The sequence below is a fragment of the Uloborus diversus genome, chromosome 2 (genome assembly GCF_026930045.1).
Source record: "Uloborus diversus isolate 005 chromosome 2, Udiv.v.3.1, whole genome shotgun sequence".
Classification (NCBI taxonomy): domain Eukaryota; kingdom Metazoa; phylum Arthropoda; class Arachnida; order Araneae; family Uloboridae; genus Uloborus; species Uloborus diversus.
Genome location: NC_072732.1, coordinates 172,244,549 through 172,266,278, shown reverse-complemented (window position 1 = coordinate 172,266,278; position 21,730 = coordinate 172,244,549). Strand labels below are relative to the sequence as shown.

General features: G+C 32.5%; 1 protein-coding gene across 3 annotated transcripts in view; it reads left to right on the top strand.

The window, feature by feature from the left end:
- The first annotated feature begins 6,017 nt into the window (after positions 1–6,017).
- LOC129217487 (diacylglycerol lipase-beta-like) overlaps positions 6,018–21,730 on the top strand; it is a 40,593-nt gene continuing 24,880 nt past the window's right edge. For 2 of the 3 annotated variants that reach the window (XM_054851796.1, XM_054851794.1), the window contains exons 1-5: positions 6,018–6,150; positions 7,740–7,841; positions 9,197–9,353; positions 13,049–13,189; positions 15,462–15,616. In XM_054851796.1, the coding sequence (XP_054707771.1) occupies positions 7,747–7,841; positions 9,197–9,353; positions 13,049–13,189; positions 15,462–15,616 (548 nt within the window). In that variant the 5' untranslated portion in view covers positions 6,018–6,150; positions 7,740–7,746. Of the gene's footprint in view, positions 6,151–7,580; positions 7,622–7,739; positions 7,842–9,196; positions 9,354–13,048; positions 13,190–15,461; positions 15,617–21,730 lie in introns of all 3 variants that reach the window. The other variant, XM_054851795.1, reaches the window with a different exon arrangement.

Below are 21,730 nucleotides of genomic sequence, written 5' to 3'. Positions count from 1 at the left end.
TAAAGACGGATTCATAGTAAAGAGAAAAGGAGCAGCTTCTAAGGACTAAAAAGTCTTGGGCCCCGAAGGAAGAAGTCTGACTCAGCCCAGAAAAGCGGTATCCTTTTTAGTCTGGCTCCTACCCTACGAGGACCTGTCCGGCTTGGGAGACCCTACCGGTAGAAAAACTACCGCCGGCATAGCTCCCAGGGTGGTCAGAGCACGCAAGCTCCCCCAGCGCTTCAAGCTTAGGATACCATCGGGGGAAATGGAGTAATATAACAATATTGAGGCAAGGCAGCATTAATGCAAAATGATTTTTCTTGCATGTCAACCTTTATGCAATACGGAGGCAAGGTATTTTGCTTACTGGGATCGGACGGGTAGAAATATAAATATCGTTATCGCGGTAGTAGATATATATCGATATGTGACAGTATATCGGTATATCGGTTTCGATTTACGCTGCATTTTCGTGGAACGTAACCCCCGCGTAAATCGAGGATCTACTTTATATAATACACATCACTCCGAGCAATGATTCCTCTGATGTTAACTACTACCTACAATCCATCGACTTCTTCAAAGGAAGCAGGAAAATAAAACATAATTTCTTCCCAATTTTATAATTTCAAGAACTAAACCATTTTTATTAACACGCTTTTATTAGCTTCACCTGTATGTATGTATGTATGCATCTTGTAACGGAATCTTGCAGCTCAAATTTCGCCCCTGCGATCGGATTCTTTTGAAATTTGGCACGCGACCTCAGACACGATGACAATGCAATATTCTATAATCAAACTAATTAATTAACTCCTTTTAATTGTTAGTTTCCTCCAATTTTAATCACTATTTTGCCATAAATCCAACAATGTGAAAAAGGAAAAATTTAAAAAAATACATTAAAAAATGCTCGCTAAAATTATTTAAAAATATCTACAAAAACCTTTAATTTTTTTTTGCATCACACAAAATTTGTTCCATTGTCCCAAGGTAATTAGAGCATGAAATATAATTGTTTTTAACTAATTTTATGCCAAAATTTAGGTGAGCCTTCAATTGGAAATTCATTGCTGATCAGACCATTGTTGAACAAAACTTTTATTCAAATGCATCTCAAATTTTCAAAGTAATATAAATATAATTTCCACAAACATACATTAATGAATCACAGTAGCTTCTCATCTGGGTGCCCTTGTCTTAACTTTAAGATATTAGCTCGCACTCGTTTTATAAATAATTTCGTCGCCTGATAAATTCTCCAACATAACACTAAAAAACAGAAAAATAAACTAATAGTTCAAAAAAACTAAAAAAACACGCTTTCGTAGCAAAATGAACTAAAAAGTGAAAAATAATCTTTGGATGATAGTAGTTGACCAATCACTTAATTTTAATGTAATACAAAACAAGCGTGGGGGGCTTCTTATAAGTTGTCTTGAATTTCTTCCATTTGTTGTCCAAGCAAAAATGTAAATAGACAGCACCCTGCGCTTTTTTGTATTACATTAAAACTAAGTGATTGGTCAACTACTATCATCCAAAGATTATTTTTCACTTCATTTTGCTACGAAAGCGTGTTTTTTTAGTTTTTTAAACTATTATTTTATTAAGCCTTAGTTGCTAGAAAGTTGCCTAAGTCTTTGAAGAGAGCAGTTAATTTAACAAAAACGCCACTTCGCAGCTGCTGCTTAGAATTCGTGAACTTGAAAGAGACGTCTTGAGGAATATTGTGTACAATAAAATGTATGTGTAGGGATATTGTCCGCAATGAATTGGGTCTTAATTATCTCTGTTTTGTGTCCGTTTTGGGAAGGAAAAAAGACCCGTTCTTCTGTATCGTATTTTGTAAAGAGATCAAAAGAAAATTTTCCTTGTCCATTTTTTATACTTCTTACGCTTAAAAATGCAAGCTCAGTCTTTCTTCGTTTAAAATAAGATAAAATTTACTATGTTAGAGAAATTCGGGTTTAAATATAGAAGAGGCAGGCTTTTCTGTTTTGTTATTTCAAGCCGTTACTATTGCTATTTCTTCAAGAAATGTATTATTCTTTTCTTCTAAATGACTGTAGTTTTAATATAGTTACTTTAAACTTAAGTATACTTAAGTTTAAAAATTTAGTTCATTTTTCTCAAATTTATTTCGACGATCAGTGCCGGATCTAAGGGGAAGCAAGCCGGTTCCCTTTCTCCGAGCGACAACTTCTGGAGGGCTCCAAAGTCATCCTGTTTATGTGCTTTTTCGTCGAAATTCGAAATGAAAAAAAGGACGATGGGCAGGCGACAGTTTCAAGCTTTTGTTCCAGATAGGAAAATCGAAGATCAGGCACTGTATGTGATGTAGAGTTTAAATTATCTTCGAGCTCGTTCCCCATTCACCTGATTCTGATAACCTTTACTAATAATAAAGCTGAAAGTCTGGATCTCTATCCGGATATATGTCTGGATGTCTGTGACGCGCATAGCGCCTGACCGTTTGACCGATTTTCATGAATTTTGTCACAGAATTTGTCTGTAGCATGGGGGTGTGCACTACGAAGCGGTTTTTCAAAAATTCGATTTTTTCCTTTTTTTTTATTCCAATTTTAAGAACATTTTACCGAGCAAATTATCATAACGTGGAACATGGACGAGCATATGAACATAGCAAATTGGCGAGAAATTCATCATCCATTATTTGTAAATATATTATACTAGCAAAAATACCCGGCGTTGCCTGGGTCAGTAATAATTATGAGAAACAATCGTTACTTGCTCTTGTTTTCTGTTTTAAGAGAAAGAATTTAAAGCAAACCTTTTTGACGTGATTAAAAATCAAGCTTCTTCCTTACCCATTAAACTAAAATAGCAATAAGTATAAAGAACAAAATAGTATTCAATTAGAAACGAAAGCACGACATTTAAGCATATACAAATTTGAAGAATTTCCGAAATATGAAATTAAACTTTACATGTTTAAAAAGATTTATCTGTTAGTACTTTTTTTTAAATCTAAAACCTTCTCTGTACGGCTATTGATGTACGAACTAATTTAAAAAATGTAGCCGCCCGTGTTCCCCTTACCCTTGCTTTCGTTATTTTGGGAAATTTCAATTTTTGTGGGCACTTGGTGCGGTTTAAAATCTTACCAAATTTGCGAGAATCATTTTGGGACACTTTCGATAATACTCCCCTCCTTACTAATTTTTATTATAGAAATCTTGTTCCTATATGCTGAGACACTTTTGGTCAAAATAAAATGGCGCTAAACGGTTTCATCCGAAATGTTTCCAAAATAAGTAGTAAAATTTGGCGATTGTTTGAAATCGTGCAAAAAGAAAAATTAATGGAAGTTATTGTGCGGTTTATGGATTTGCCTAATTTAGTTGTTGACTTATTTTACACAGTATTTTTTTTTTTTTGTAAGTATCTTTGATTGGCGATATTTTGTTTATATGGTGAAAGCTGAGAAACATTATTACGTAGTCTTTGGGCTCAAAAACAGCGACAGTGGAAAAAAACTGCCAAATGCATCAGCTACTGAAATCTTTCTGAAAAAATTCTGGCGATATTTCTGCTGGTTGGTTGGATATAGTGAGCAAATGTCCAATCAGCATAAATAATAATAATAAACCGTTAATTACATAAGTTCTGTTTAAAAGTAAAATGATCAGCCAAATCCATTTATTTTTAGCCAATCTTGTGGGAAAACGTTACTTTAAAATTTGACTTGAGAAAAGCCTCAAAAAGTCAGACGAAACGCAAAAATATTCAACAATACAACAATTCTTGGGAGTTGAGATGACACACTAAATAATGACTTGGGTTGATGAAAGCCTTCGAACAGGGAACAAAAAAAGCTCATAACTCGTTTTTTATACAACTTAGAAACTTCGAACAGATGCTATCTTCAGCAGAAAAATTGGCGCTTTCGATGGACATATAATGTTAATATGTGCACGTTTTTTTTCACCCCCATATTGGGACATTTATGCGAAAATTGGGACTAAAATTGGAATAAAAAAGGGAACTATCAATCGGATTTTTTTCGAACTGGTCTATAAACCTTCCCAGTACCAAACTGAACAAACGGTGAAAATTTCAGCCAAATCTGCTGGGTAGTTTCAGAGATCTTAGGGAACAAATTTACCAAACTCCATTTTTATATATATAGAAGACAAGCTAACCAAATGACCTTTCAATTTTCTACTACGAGCAAAGTCGTGCGGGTACCACTAGTAGAAAAATAAAGAGGAAATGAGTGTAAGAAGCACATCCCAAATATAAATCTTTACACGTCTTTTTATTTTATTTCTTTATTTCTTATCCTTATTTTTTTCATTCATTTAAAAATTTAAACTTTTTATTAATTTATTTTAATTATTGGCCGTTTTCCAACCACTTTTGTTAATCAACAATAATACGTGCGTTTTTTAACCATTCTATTATTTGCAGTGAATATTCATACTAAATACAAAAAACCGTGGGGTGCTGTCTATTTACATTTTTGCATGGACAACAAATGGAAGAAATTCAAGACAACTTATAAGAAGCCCCCCACGCTTGTTTTGTATTACATTAAAATTAAGTGATTGGTCAACTACTATCATCCAAAGATTATTTTTCACTTTTTAGTTCATTTTGCTTCGAAAGCGTGTTTTTTTAGTTTTTTGAACTATTAGTTTACTTTTCTGTTTTTTAGTCTTATGTTGGAGAGTTATCAGGTGAAGAAATTATTTATAAAACGAGTGCGAGGTAATATCTTAAAGTCAAGACAAGGGCACCCCGATGGAAAGCTACTGTGAGTCATCGATGTATGTTTGCGGAAATTATATTTATATTACTTTGAAAATTTGAGATGCATTTGAATAAAAGTTTTGTTCAACAATGGTCTGATCAGCAATGAATTTCCAATTGCAGGCTCATCTAAATTTTGGCATGAAATTAGTTAAAAATAATTACATTTCATGTTGTAATTACCTTGGAACATTGGAACAAATTTTGTCTGATGCAGAAAAATTAAAGGTTCTTGTAGATATTTTTAAATAATTTTTGCAAGCATTTTTAATGTATTTTTTTTAATTTTCCCTTTTTCATATTGTTGGATTTATGCCAAAATATTGATTAAAATTGGAGGAAACTAACAATTAAAAGAGTTAATTTGATTATAGAATATTGCATTGTCATCGGATCTGAGGTCGCGTGCCAAATTTCAAAAGAATCCGATCGCAGGGGCGAAATTTGAGCTGCAAGATTCCGTTACAAGATACATACATACATACACGTGAAGCTAATAAAAGCGTGTTAAAAAAATCATCGCCAAATTAAGAATTGCGTCAAAGATGACGTCATTTTCCAGTTCCTATTCCTATTCCTATTCAGAGTCACAAATGACTACAACTGTATTTATGTCGAGGACTGCATACTAAGTGCCTTGCCTCCATTGTTTTATATACCGATAGGTGGGAGTACCATCACCGGAAGCGGTTAGCGAGGTCACATACGTCACAAAGTCTGTGTTGGCCAATCCGGTCATGTTTCATGTTTTGATCGTAACGCACGTGACTTTCCCCATCACGAAATTTATGCTTGGAGCGTCGTTTGCTGCTGCACTAGAACTACCGCGGTGTAACCACGAGCGTTCGGAAACACAGCTCTTCTACCAGGCTTCCTAGAGAAATTCCAAATACGTCATAACCACACCGGTCTAAGTCTAACCACGAGGTGTAAACCGGTAGATAGTTTCCGAACGCAGCCATAATAGTGTGGTGATGGCTCAACCAGAAGCTCAACAAATCATAATAATGGAAAAACCTATTGTTTTGGCAGACCTAACCTGGCAGCATTGTGAAGGTACACAGATCCTAATCACAGCATTACATATTACGACGACGACGCTCTGCCAGGTTAGGTTTTCCTCGGCTTTAGGGACTCTAGAAAAAGCATGGAGAGAAAACCTTAATAGAGACTTGTTCACTTTTGTTCTATGCTCCTTGATAGCTTTAACTATAGTTATGTAACTTTAACCGTTTTGTTTATTTATTTTCGTCTGTTTTGCACCTTCTTGCACTTGCAAAACCTGTTCATCATGACATTGTTGTTAAATAACAACAGGATTTTCCCACTTCTTTTCATTTTTCTTTTTGATGTTGACCATTAATGTTTGTATCATTACTTGGAAAATGAAAGGTAAAGTAACTTTCTTTGCATTTAATTTTAATTCTGCATTTCTTGCTGCCTAAAACTGAAATTTTTTGTTCATATTCTCATTAATGGGATGTTTTTAAAAATTTATTATACTGTTTTTTAATGAAAAATTAATTTGAGTTCTACTTTGTATGGAATTTTTTAACTTATTTTCTTTTCCGTATTGACCGAAACAGCAAACGGTTTCAAATTAAATGTTGTGATTCAATTGCTATTTTTAATGTGTGGAAATTTATTTGTTTCACGAAATAAAAAGGGTCCCCAAATGTGCGAAAACTGAAATGGATTTATAAGGAACGGCATAAGGTTGAATATATATAGCTCTTGTTTTACACATTTATTTTTTCTATATTTATCTGTATATTATTATTATAATGATTGTTTTCTTTTTTCACTGTTCAAGGTAGCCTTCCGCTTTCCACAATTTAGAGCTATTCAGTGGATTTCTATCAATATAGTGTTTGATAACACTACAGTTTCAATATTACCCTACTTAGAAAACAAAAAATTAAAAGTGTTTTGAATGTAATCATTATTGCTTAGAAAAGCTTGGTGGCTGCATTGTGCTACTCAGTTTGCTCTTCTTTTTTAGTTTTTTTTTTTTTAAATTTGTAATCATATTGTGAAAAGTAAAACACTTGTTGTGTTAAAATTTATTTATTTTGTCTCATAACATCTCATTAATATAATCTATTTATTACTGCCCACCTTGTCTAGTGGTCAGAGGAGTCTGACTGCGATGATGGCATGGATGTACTTTGTCTTTCCTGTCCTTGTCCTTCATTTGTGTGAATGTGTTGTTGTACTGTGAATGAATGGTTGTCTGCCCTATAAACGGGTCCCTATGGCATGTGTATACTGTGGATGTTGGACTTCACATCAAATTATGGTACAGTTGAAAAGTGAAGCAGCACACCTCCCAAGTTGCCAACCTAGCTGGCACAAGACAACAACATTTATTACTCATTCAAATATTAATTTTTATTTTAAAGGCACATCTCCATAGCTTTAAATTTTCAAACTTGGCATTTCACGTAATACTGAATTTGTGGGAACTAATTGGTCAGATATTCTTTCATGCTTGTCGCATGATTAAATGATATGTTTCTGATATTGTAACTTATCAGTATAATGAAGTTAATATTACTATATGTGCATTAAAATATGAGCAGGAGAAATACAGTATAAGTAGATAAACACTGAATTTAAAAATACTTGGTACAAAAGAACTGGAACCTAATACATTTTCTAAGGTGCCAAATAAATTAATTAAATTATTATTATTGTAACAAAGATTAAACTCCTTACAAACCATTTGCTTGCTAAAAGTAGACTCAATCTGATGTTGACTCAATTTTCTTAAGTCAATTAAATATTTGCTATCAACTATTAAAATCCTGTTCCTTTTTAAGTTTGCAACTGGATGTGAATTGAATTGCATTTTATATACATGGTAAATATTTTTGGGAAGTTTTTCTTATAAATAATGCATAGCATTTGAACATATGTAGATTTATTTTAAAAAATTCTCTTGACTGAAACGAAACATATTTGTTTACTTTTCTAAATAGAATTAATATGCCTGCATTGGTACTTTTTGGAAGAAAATGGCTAATAGCATGTGATGACTTAGTTATACCATTTGCAGTCGATGTTTTTGTCAAAATTGCTTGGTAGTGTATATATTATCTTTCTTTATTTCTATTTTTATTTTACTGTACTGAAAATTTTTATGTTAGTTTAATCGATTTAAATAATATTCTTTATTTAACAGGTAGTTTTGTTTGATTCAATCTTGTTAAAACTTTCAAATTACTTTATAACATACCTTTCCAAAAATTTAGATTAAAAGTAACTGCAAATATAAAATTTCTTGTAGCAAAGTAAAAATAAAACAATAATTATAGTTTAATATTTTCTTTTCAAATGTAAAAAATAAATTCAATGGTTTTAGAATGTCTGACCTCCTACTAAGGCTCAGCTATGTACGAATTTCTACATTGTGATACATCGCCACCCTTACATCATGATGTAGCCAAACATTGTTTGTTTGTTTTTTTTCCAAGGTTTTACCAAATATTCATAAAAAATCACAAATATATTCAAGATGTCAATATATATATTGCCAGGTGCTTGCTTACTCATAAAGCACCAGGTAGAAATTAGCAAAAAAAAAAAAAAAACGTTGAAAGTGCAAGAAAGCAATAAATTTAGTTTTGGCATTACACTGATTTAAAAGTTACTTTTAAATTGTTTTTGTTGACATGGGAAAACGCAAAAAGGAATGAAAATTTCTAAACGAAGAATTACAAGCATAGCATATAATGACACCCTGGCTGCGAAATGCCTTTTTTCTTCTTCTTTTTCCCCTTTTCATTTGTTTTTCGATGTCATAAAAACTCTTGAACCTCTGAAGTGTTATGGTGCAAACTGCAAATTCATACGACAATTTGTTGGTTTTCAATGAATTTTTTAATGTGTCAAGGACTTTTCGAACACTCTGTGTATTTATTTCTGATGTATCTATCTGATCTATATTTATTTGTTTTTAATTCTCTGTAAAAATCAATTTGTGTCTAACAATTGCACTTTATCTATCACTATAGGTCTCTCTATCTACCTTTCTCTATATTTATCAATCAAATTTTCTATAAAAATATTAATTTTTAAGAAAAACATTTTTTTTTTTTTTGTAATTTTCCCTTAATTGTGGTGTTTACAAATTTATATCTCCCTGTACAAATATTAATTTCAAGAAAGCATTTAACAAAATATAATTCCTTACCCTTCATCCCCTTTGGGTTCTTTCTCCCTCTCTCATTGTGTTTCTTAAGAGTTTAAGAACAGTAATTAAAGTTAAAGGAAACATTATCGCTCTGACGATCTATGTAATGAATCTCTATATATATCTATCTCTCTGTACATCCTTTATCTGTATAGTTCTATATTTCTCTATCTCTTAACAAAAATTCAAGAAAAGTGATTGAAATTACTGAAAGCGGAATAAATTTTCTGTATTTTTTTTTAGGTTGACTGGAACACTTGTCTTAATATTTCAAAGCACTGGTTGCTATGCATCATTTCCTGAAAAGATTTTCCTGTGTTTGGCAGGGGGAAATTTTTTGTTTTCATCTTGTCTTTCAATTATTATTTCTTTAATCAGCTCTAAAGGATCTGTTTTGCAGGTCAGTTTTTAAAAATATTTTTGATATATACTTGTCAAAAAAGGAAACTAATTTTTTTTTTTTAACTTTTTTGCACAAAAAATGAAATTTTAGCATCTACAACTATGCAAAGTATGTCACTAAAAACTCTTGTAAAAGTTTGTTTCCCTCTTATTCAAAAACTTTCTATGTTATCCTCTCTTAAAATCTTTTCAATGATTCTTAAGCAGAAAGTATTGTACAGTATCATTTAATTCAATGATTCCCAAACTTTTTATACCTGCCCCCCCCCCTTTTTCATAAAGAACCCTCCCCCTCTCCAATTTTTGCAATGATCCATTGTAATAAATTATGTCCTGAAGTTACAATTTATTTAATGAATTATAAAAACTACCACATTAGCATATTTTTTATAAAATAGTTGAAATGCACCAGAATATATTTATATATTGTGATATGGATATGGATAATTTTATTATATTATTTAGAAACTCATACAAAATTGTAAATATATTTAAATATTTAAAATATCATAAGAAATATGTTAATACAATGTGAACATGATAGATGAGCTTGCTTTTAAGCTCAAATTTTCCCAAACGTAGGCATCATTATAAAGATTTTGATGTTCTAAGCATGGGAGCTTAAACCCGAGTGCCATAACAAATGATGCATTGCAGATTCTTATTTCTGACACCGAATTTAATTTGTGTGTGTGTGTGTGTGTAAAGTAAAAAAGATGTGTTGATAATTGCTGTGTGCCCTTAATATTATTCTCTGCCTCTCTTCAAGGAGAATGGAAATCACTGATTTAAGTACCTCAATTTTCTCTGTATTTTGAAAAAAGAGTAACATCAAAGAAATTGTGCAATTCTCTCTGTGGTGGATCTGCATCCAGGAGACCTCATAGCATATACAGTACAGCCTTGAAATTTTGTACAAAATTTTTAGACTCTTAGGGTTTTGCACCAAAAGTTTTTTTTTAATTCTGATTATTTTTTTTGCAATTCATTTTTTAAGCTGAAATTTCTCATGCATTGCCTGCTCACCTACTCAAAGGATGAAAAAAATTCCATACCCCTTAACTGCCTATTTGATTCAAAGAGCTTTTTTCCTTGCATCAACTAGAACTTGTTTCAATTTTCTCAATTTATTAGAACAGAAGATGTAAGGGTTTCTAATAAGCAAAAGTCATAGACTCAACTCAATTCAAGTTCGGAGTTAAAGAGCAAAATATTACTAAAAATCGCAAATAAGAAAGCGACTTTTTAAAGGTGCAAAAATCTGTTTTGATGTGTTCAGAAGGCCCTTAAGCTCGTTGCAATTCAATGCAAGTTAGTTGGGACCCTTGAGGAAAAGGGCTGTTTGAAGTGTTATTTTTTAAAAAATCAAGTTTTTATCAAGTTTTTTTTGCTTTGGAGTTGGAGTGGAATGTAATATTTTTCTAAATTTGATGAGCCCTTTATTGAAACGCTGTTCTATACAGGAAGGGGAGCACAACTTTTATTTTGTTCTACTCGTAGCGTGTATTTTAATCTGTTTCTTATTAACAGTTGCTTTATATCTTCAAACTGAATACCATTGTGAAGCAATCTGTGGGGGGTTGGTGAGCTGCAACAAGCAAGAGACGAGCCCTTAGTGCATCAAAATAAACCTATCTAGTGACAGTTCATAAATACATGTAAACAATTAAGTTATGCTACTCATAAAAAATGAAATTAAAGCTAGGCCTGCACATTCCTTGATTTGTAGTTTGATGTTAATATTTTTAGGTTTGGCATTTTAAGGGTTTATGACAACTACGTTTTGTGTTTTGAACACAATTTTAGAGACATATTTCTAGTTTTCAGTGGGTAAATGATACTGCCATGCTAAGCACAAAAGTCATATCTGCCTCTGAGTTCAAAATGAGAAATTGCCATTTAAAGTTATGTGCCTCCATGTATTTGATGTGGATGTAACTTTTTCAGAATTTTTTAAGAAACATTTCCCATTCGCAAATGACCATAAAACATTGTATTCAGGTAAAATATGTGACAAAGAATCATTTGATGACTGTAACTCAATTTTGATTTAAAAATGCAGATGCAAGTTTTGTGCTTCGCATGGCAGCATACTTATAAAGGCTTTTGCAAAGTCTTTGTGCAGAGAGTATGTGCAGTTAACTCGCAAATCCACCAACTGGACCTGATCATCTAAAATCTGTCTGAGATTTGTGATGTAAACATACAAATTTACAATTAAATGTTGAGTTCTGCCCACCTTTGATAAGTTGAGCTATGGCCTTCAGCAAGTTCATTTCTTACAATGAAGAGCAATCAATACAAAGAGTAACTGTTAGGCACAAAGTTGGGTTACCAAACCCCTTTATTGGCGAGAAAATCCTGTACCACTTGCTACTTCTTACCTGAATTATATTTTGTGCTAAATTGGCGATAACACTGCAAACTAAATTCGCAAGTTCTTAAGCTGTTTTTTCTCACCCCTATTTTAACAATCAGAATCATTTTAATAGGTCGGGCAGTGGAGCTCAACTTGCCAGAGGTGGACAGTAGCAATTTATGATGTAAATATTGTAATGAATGTAATTTATATAAATAAAACAAAGAATATATATATATGTATGCATGTGTGTATGTTCCCTATACAAATCCACAATTTATGTCGGATCTTGACCAAATGTGACAGGGAGATGCTTGAGCACCCGAGAAGGAATGTAGGGGGGGGGGGGGTTCGAACGCCAAAAAAGAACCGGACCGTTCAAATTTTAATTTTAAGGCCCGAAAATGGCATTAAAAGGCTCTTTCTACCCAAAATAATTATCCAATTTGTTTGATCTTGGCGCCATTTGAAAGTGCATGAAAAACACCCATCAAGTTCCTTCATTTCCTTCGAATTTCAAAAAAAAAGCTGTAAAATCATCGGGAAAAAATAAAAAAGCACTGCTAAGCCTAATGGAACAGAAGCTTTAAATCAGAAAATTATCGTTTGCGCGATCTCATTTTAAATTAGCTTTCAGAAGGTTGCCTCTTTTTCTTTCCTGGGTTGTGACTGAATAAAATTTTGTTTTGAGGTAAAAATTTCCCCTTTTGATTATTATTTGGCAATTTATCTTCTTTCTTTTTTTTTAGGATTTTAGTTCTATTTATGGAAGGTTGCATTTAATTTCTAAGGGAACTTTTGTTTTGCCGTTTTCTTTCTTTGAGAATGATTATTTTGACGGTAAATTTTGTAGTATTTTTTTTTCTAATGGAAGCTTGATTGTTGAACATGCATCACTTGACATAACTTTTATTTTCGAAGTAGACCGTGCAAAGCCCGGCAATGCAGCTAGTAAATTATAAACAAGGAATCAGATTTGATTTTACTTTATGTAAGCAATACTTTCTTCTAAAATAATGTTTATATTTTTGCAATGTAATATTGTAAGATATAAACAAATCTTTTACCTGATATCTAAAAAATTTTCAAATTCCTTGGTCACAAGTTGCATGGATGTTGCAAAGAGTTGACTGTATGTTGAAGAATGATGTTGAATCCTTTTCCATATTTGCTTTCCAATGACATCTTAGAAATGATAAAACAGTTAATCTCTTGAGTAAATTTATTCTAGCTGTTTACCTTACACTTAAATTTTCCTTAATTTACTGTAATCCTTTTTGATTTATCTGGGAAGTTTCTCTTAAAAGGAATTTTAATATTTTAATGTATTTCAGGTACAGAAACGGAAATCTCTGATTGGATTTTTGTATCTAAAGTTTCTCTTTCTCATTGTTGATTGTGGCCTTGCTTCATTTGGGACATGGATACTTTTTGAAGTGGAGAATATCTGTACATCGGCATTAACTTTTATTAAGGTATGTTGATTTTTTCGCTTTATCCTAATACATTGTGACAAAAAATAACTTGGACATATATAATACATTATGATTTTAATTCTAATGAAATAGTTTGCAGCAGAGGATTGGTTTTTATTCATTTACTTCAAAGTAAATACAACATATTCTAAACTTGAAGTACAGGGTGACAAAAAATAACTTGGACACACACGGTAGATTATAATTTTGATGCTAATGAAAATATTACGACCTAACTTCAAAATTAATATGAATGCATTATTTCGTCAAATAAGTTTCAAAGTGGCTAGTTTTAGCCTCAATACAGAGCTTTAAACGTGTCAAAAAATTTTGAGCTGTGGGCCACAACTCACTTGCTGATATTTTATCCCATTCCTTGCATAAGGATTTCTTTAGAGATGCCAAAGTTTTATGAGGTTTAGCACACATCCTTGTCTTTAAGACTTTCTTGCATTCTTAAACGGCATTGACGATCTCAATCTAACGGTTTGGGGTACAATATGTGCTAGTGGAAAAATATCACTTGTTTTTGATGATCAAGGGATAAAGACTAATAAAAAAAAATACCTCAAGCACATTTTGGAAGATGTTGTCTTACCTTGGTTGCAAAAGTTCTTTGGAAACAAAGGATGAACCTTCCAACACGATTCTGCATCTGCACGCGGAGCTAAAGCTACTCAAAAATTTCCACTGTATTTTCCAGATTTGAACCCAATAGATTATCCTGCTTGGTTCATCGGGGAGACAAGGTTGTGTGCTAAACCTCATAAAACTTCGGCATACCTAAAGAAATCCTTATGCAAGGAATGGGATAAAATATCAGTAAGTGAGTTGCGGCCCATAGATGAAAATTTTGTGACTTGTTTAAAGCTCTGTATTAAGACTAAATGTAGCCACTTTGAAAATTTATAAATATATCAGACTAAATAATGTATTCATATTTATTTTATAGTTTGGTCGTAATATTTTCATTAGCACTGAAGTTATGATGCGTGTTCAAGTCATTTCTTGTCACCCTTCACCCTGTAAAATTCATTGATCAAATTCTGTTCATTTTAGAAGTTTTCATTCAATCTGAAGAAGTTTTCATCAACCCCTTACTACTTTCTACATTAGTCCCCTTGTCATGTGTCACACTATTTTTTATAAACATCTCATAAAAAAATGAGTGATTTCATGCTTCTTGTTTCTCTCTCCCTTCACCTTGTCACCAGCAGACACAATTTCACAACCCTCCCTCTCCCCTCAAAGTGTGATATCATTTGTGGACAACTGCTTATATATATTTTGATGTTTTTCTCAACTGAAAGCTGTAAAAATGTAAAACTAGGCAGTAGTTTTCTCCTTAAAAAAAAAAAATATTTTTACAGAGATGGCAAAATTGCACCGCTCTAAACATTCACAACATTTTTAAATGTAATTTTTCTTATTAATCCATTGTGATTTTCATGCATTGACCAACATGCATTGACAAATCACAAATTTTTCTGAGCCAGGACGAAGACTTGGAACTGCCCTCTCTACTTTTGGATACTAACTCTGTCTCACTTCCAATTTGAATATTGAGTTTCAACAGAAAAAACAAAAGAAATAGTTTGGGGGTAGTTTGGATTGGTCCAACGTGCCCTGCAAAAAGTGGACCAACGTTCTTGGTCTGAAAAAATGATGTGATAATATTTTTCGTTGTGACAAAAATTTTTTTTAAAAACTGCAAATGATTGTGAATTAAACAAACTTACTAACTGGAAGAGATTCATATTTTTTTTCTACAGTCATGATGAAACCCATTAAAGAAAAATTAAGTTGTTGTTTTCTGAAAATTACTCAAGACTACTGAAATAACACTTTCTGGAATAAAATTCGTTCAGTATAACTGCACCATGTGATTTTATTATATGATTTGCAGGCCCATTCATTCTATTTGTTTCTCATAAGTTAAAATAAAAAATATTAATAATATTAAAATAATTGAGGCTGGTCCAATGTGCCCTGCAGGCCAACATGCTCCCCCCTGTGTGATGCATGCCTGCCAAATTTTATGGTTTGGCCTTACAATGTACAATATTTTGCCCTAATATATGGTCGTACAGGAAAGGTGTAAAATTGCAAATGTTTTTATGAATTTTTCACTGATTCTGACTTTTTTTTACAAATAAAACTAAATTTGAATTTAAAAATTCAGAGAAGAGCTTAATAGTTTTGCAATATTTCTATGACAAGTTTCTGCTTGAAATTTTGTATTACACTTATGTTTTTCGATTTTTATTTTCAGGTTTCTACAATACTATTATGGCTGTACATTTTTCTGTATATATTAAACATATTTATTTGCTACAATTCTCTTGGTTCTTCAAAGTTTTGGGACAACAATTCAAGTTCTACTTCCCAGAAATTTTTTCGTAGAGCTGAGCGTGTATGGCGTTCACGGTAAAGTTGCTACTTTATGGAATATTTAGCTTAAGCTAAGGCTCACTTACAATCCGTTACACCCCAACTGACTCAGCTGACATTTTTTGTTTCAAAGGATACAGGTGATATCACTAATATGACCTGAATAATATGTCACTTAATTTTCTGAACTTATCTATTTTCAAAATTAACATAGTAACTGGCTAAATTCATTTTTCTGAATCTGATCACCAATCTGATTTTTGCATAAATTCTAATTTATTTATTTCCTGTCATATGATTGAATAACTGATAATCATGGGGGTTTTTGGGTAAGATAAAATCTAGATTCTTTATTTATGGCATGTTATGGTATAAATAAAGAATCTTGTATTTATCTTGCATACAAATTCAACAATGTTACCAATTTGTGAAACATGTTAACTGTTTTTCTTTAGCTGCATTTTTTTAGAAGTTAGTAGTTATTTGACTTTGCATATTTTTGAACACTTAATATCATTCATATTCTTTTTGTTACTGTTTCATATTTAAATGAATTAGTAATAGAAAAATTAATGTAGTGTATTATCAGACTCAGTGGCGTAGCGTAGGGGCGGGGGGGGCAAAGGGGGCACTCTCCCCGGGCAACACTTTGCTAGGGGTGGCAAATTCTGTAACAGTACATTAACATCGAAAAGTTTTTTTTTTTTATTAAGGCGGCACTTTGCTAGGGATGTATCACTAAATCAACATCAAAATGTTTTTTTTTTACTCTTCAGTTCTAACTTGTCTCAGGAAATTTTTCTCGTTGAGGCTCGAGCACGAAATAATGGATACTGACATGCATTAGAACCATTATCACTGGCGCTGACATAAAAAGACGAGAAGAGAGAGGACAACCTCGTTGGAGAGGATTATACATCACAAAGATCCACAAGCAGGCAGGGGTGGACTGGGTCCCCCAAGAGGGCGCCAACCTTAACTACCAAAGAACCACGAAAGAACTGAGTTTCAAGGGTGCAAAAATAAACAAAAGCACACAGGTTTGAGGGCGTGAAAAAACGAAGGTGCACAGGTTCAAGAGCGCCAAAAGTAAATAAAGTAAATGAATTCGCACAGGTTTGAGGGAGCTAAAAAAAACGAAGGCACACAGAGGACGTTGGAGGGCGCATCTACCCATGGGCCAGTTCGCCCCTGCAAGCAGTCACTGCCTTATCTAAAGTAATTGCACCTTCACGTGTTTCCCTTGTCGGGACTAAAAACCGTATGCGGCCTCGCTTTTTTTTTTTTTTTTCGCCCTTTTTTCCTGAGCTCCTTTTTTTTTTCATTTTGTTTGTGCCTTCGAATGCATGCTCCTTCAGTTTGTTTGCGTCTTTGATCCCGAGCTCCTTTTTTTTCTCAAACCTGAGTGTTTTTTTTTTCTTTGTGCCCTCGAAACTTTTTCTTTTTTTTTTTCATTTTATTTTATTTGTGCCATGGAACGTGTGCACTTTCGGTTGTTTTCCTTTTTTTTTCACCCTCCCCTCGAACCTGTACGCCTGTTTCTTTTTGCGTCCTTAAACCTGAGCGCCTTCTCTCTCTCTCTCTCTTTTTTTTTTTGCGTCCTTGATCCCCTGAGCGCCTCCGATTTTTTTTCCATTTTTTTTTCACTCTCAACCAGGGTTGGGTTTTTTGCCGGCAAAAAGGTATTTTTGCCGCGACAGTGGAAAAAACCATGGCAAAAATGGAAAAAACCGGCAATAATGGAAAAAACGGCAAAAACTTAATTGCAAATAGAGTATCATTATATTGTTAATCAAGAAATAGTGACAATATAATATAAATAATGCACTTTAATATTTTAGTTTTGTCTCTCCGTGTTACTTCTAATTTATAAGGTGAAAAATAAATAAAAAACAAATGTTGGGATTGCAATACTTAAGATTTTAAATGTTTGTTAAAACAATTTTTTCAAAATGAGCCAATTCCTTCAATGTTAAAACAAGGAATGTTTACTTAAGCTTAGTAAATTAATTAAAAGATTGAATTCTAATTATATATATATAAATATATTTAATTAATCACATTTTTTATCCCACTAAGATTTTTAAGCTATTTAATTAATAACAGAATATTTACTTGAATATAGAAAAAGATTAATTTTTCCTCACTAAAGAAATGATGCATTTTTTCTCACTTGCTGGGGAAATGGATAGCCAAGAGAAGAATTTAAAAAGAAGAAAAAAAAGCTGATCAATATGTGCATCCTATATTCACTCTACATTTTAGTAATACTAGCTGCTCTGCAGAAAATGGCAAAGCCTTTTATCAATTATCAGTAAGAAGTTACCCCCTTTCATTGCAAGTTAATTATTTGTCTTAGATGTTACAAACTGAAATTTTATGTTAATGTTTAAAAATTTAAAAGTAAAAATGCTCCATAACTTTAAAAGTAAGTTAAACCCTAATTTTTTTAAACTATAAAAATAATTAAATTAAAATTTTATCAAACTCTTTTCATGCTTTTACTTTTATATAAAAGGAAAAAAAAACCTGTCCGTAAGTTAACTCAAAATCTATTTTTGCCACTTTGGCAAAAACTGGCTAAAACCTATTTTTGCCGGGTGGTAAAAACCGTGGTTTTTCCATGGTTTTTTCTGCCCCCGGCAAAAACTTGCCAACCCTGCTCTCAACCCTGAGCTCCCTTCCCCCTCCCCCTTGCCTTGGAGCCTTTTTTTTCATTTGTGCCATCGAACATATGTGCCTTCGTTTTCTTTTCTTTGTGCCCTCCCCTCGAACCTGTGCTTATGTTTCTTTTTGCTCCCTCAAACCTGTGCAACTTTTATATATTTTTACTAGCTGCGTGCCCGGCGTTGCACGGGCTACTTAAAAAATGAAAGAGATGTCCAATTGATGTTTTTGTATTACTCTGACATCAGTTTCTAAAGCGCTAAGGAGTAAATAAATACGCGTAATGCAAGGTTTGCAAAACACCAGTGCAGCATATTTTTGGCAAAAATCTCTTTAACGTTAATCATGGTTTCAATGACACAAGTTATTAGTATTTTTAATTAGCACAAAAGACGAAAATATATGCATTATCAACTGTATAATCTGTGATCACATTAAAATGAATTACATCTGATAGACTATATCTGAAATATTAATGTACAATTACAATCAGCTTTTTACATAAAATGACACACTTTTTGGTTGATTACCTGAAACTAAAGCAGAAAGACTAAATAAATACCAATAAGCATTAATTTAATACCAAGACATCAGATTCCAATTTAGCTTTAGTTAAAATCCTTAAAAAATCCCTTCTTTTGTTCAACACTGTTTCACTTAACGAAATCCAAACAATCCTAGTTTAACATGTTCTTTTAACGATACAAACTGTATTTCAAAAATAGACACAGGAAGGAAATTTAGAGTTATTACAATTCGAAAACTCACCCATGTAACGGCAAAAAGTCCTACAAAATAAACATAATTAGTCGCACATCCTAAATGTACCAAAATATGAGGCCGGTGAATGATAAACTTACACTACAATCAATAAACATAGCTAAAGAAACAACTTTCATATGCTGAAAAGAGTTAAGAACGTTGAATATAAAAAATAAAAAAAGGACAGACGATAAAATAAAGGCTACCAAACATTGATTTGAGATTTGGACAGCAGCCAAAAAGAATATCTTTTAAAACAATTATTAGAATTTTACTTGCTCACCCATATGCAAAATGGCAACAGGAAAGAAATAAAAATTCCTGAATAACGTTATGTTAATTAACGTTTTAATTAATATCTCTGCTAATTAAGGTCGCACAATTACGAAATTGATCCTATTGTTTTCTTTGGAAAATTTCGAATTGATCGGTATTTTGTTTGACTCTCGATTCGCAGCGGTTCTCGAGAAGATAGCTCTTCAGACAGACAGACAGACACGAACAGATTTTAATATTGTAGTGGATTTGGCCCTTTGAACTTGTGCGCCTTTGTGTCTTTTATTTTATTTTATTTTATTTATTTATTTATTATTTTATTTTTTTTTTGGCCCTTTCAGAGTCAAGGTTGGCGCCCTTTTAGGAGACTTAGTCCGGCCCTGGTAGAAAAATCCATTTTTTGAGTCCAAAACATAAGTTTTGAATAAGAAAAGAACTTTTCATCGAAATTTTTTCGAAAGTGTCTATAAACCTTCCCAATACTAACATAGAAAAACTAAAAAGTTTGACGAAATTGGTCCAGTAGTTTCTGAATTTACCCCGCACATATACATTTGGATTTTGTGTTTTACTTATAGAAAGAAGATATTAATGCTAAATTACAGGCACACTTAATTTCATTCGTAATCTTCAGTGTGTTCGTGACTTCAATAAATATACATAATCCGGGAAGGTTTGTGACTGAAGATCTGTGATGCGACTTATATGCAACATATGGTGCTTCAAGATTTATTATTTTTTTTTCAAATTTATATTTATTTGGTTTTAATTATCTATTTATTTATATTTATTTTTAGTTTCTTTTTTTTTAATCTGAACTTTTTTCGGACATGGTCCGAAAACTTTTTTCGAACCAAGTATCGGCTTCACTCATATAAGTGAAGCCGATACTTGGATTTTACATTGAAAAGTACAATCGAAGACAAACTGTGGAAAAAAATAAAAAAGTTCTTTTTGATGATTTTTTAAATATTTTAGGGGGGGGTGTACCACCCTGAGGGTCCCTCCTTGCTACAAATGTTCATCTTTTTAAACTTTTCTTTTCTCTAGTCCCCCAGAAGAATGTTAATTAATATAATGCTCCCTCCCACTCCAAATAAAAATATTAGCTTAGAAAAAAATTGGGAGGGGGAGGAGGTTGATCTGCAGAATTCCAAAACGGGGTGGGTAATAGGGGGAAATAGTGGTTATATTTGCAGGTTCGGATCTATAAATTTTGCATCCCCTGCAAATAAATCTGCAGGGCCTCTCCCCAGAAGCCAGCAGTGTATATTTGCAACGTTAATAAGTCTTAGTGATAGTTTTTTTCTTTATTTTTTTTCAATTTCTTGGGCCGTCGAGTCCCTTAAGGCCTAACCCCCCCCCCCCCCCACTGCGGGTATGCAGCCTGCATATTTTCATTCAGGGGGTCATTTTAAAAAATGACATTTTATAGATCATTTTACAGAAACGACTGATGCAATCGATATTGATAGTGTTGATAAATAATTTCCGTTGATGAAAAGTAGAAAATTAAAATTTTAGGTTAAGAAGAAAAAATCTTTTCAAGTATAAAAAAATGTATCGATCAGGTACTTTATATATATATATGTTTTTCCTTCTTCTTCTTTTCAATAAAAGGTTTAAGAAATACTACCAGTATACACAGTTTTAAATCATGTCTTAAATGTTTTTATCTGAGGCTAATTAAAAATTTTAAAACCCCCGACTGAGTCTCTACTCTAATCCTTTTAAAAGCCTTAGATTATTAAAAACCAATGTTCAGTATTTTATTTGCTATTAAATAGAAACTGGCAACAGATAAAAATTTTAAATCATTGCTTTTAAGCGCTTTAGTTTCATTGTCGGCCAACAATGAATTCATTATCAATCACGTGAATAAAGGCCTAGCCGTTATTGAAATCTGCTTTGAAAAAACGTTATAATTTGAATTCTATGAAACATGGGAGTTCCAAATGCATTCTATCAGACGCGGAATTTTTTTTCTTTATTTTGGTATTCAATTTTAAAATTTTTAACTACGTTTTCACTGCAAAAATCGCGAAAAACCTTTTAGAGGATTTTAATTGATATCTTCGTTAATTAATGTTATCCAAAGATGCAACCTAGCTAAGAACACTCTCGATCAACTCTCCCTTCGAACAATTTTGTTTTTTCAAAATCTTTCCATCCATTTAGGCGCTTGAGTGCCACAAACAGACACACACAGATACACAGATACGTCAAACTTCAAAAATAAAATAATTATAACCCCCTTCCATTGTGTGTCGGGGTTATAAATATTATCTCTCATAATGCAATAATTTTTGAAAAATATTTATTAGAATTTTTCGATCAACAGTATTTTTTGTTACAGTAAGATTATATTAAAATGTAAAACATGTTTTAGATAACAGGGGTCGATCCAGGTTTTATTTTTTGGGTCCCCATTTTGTGAAAAGGCAA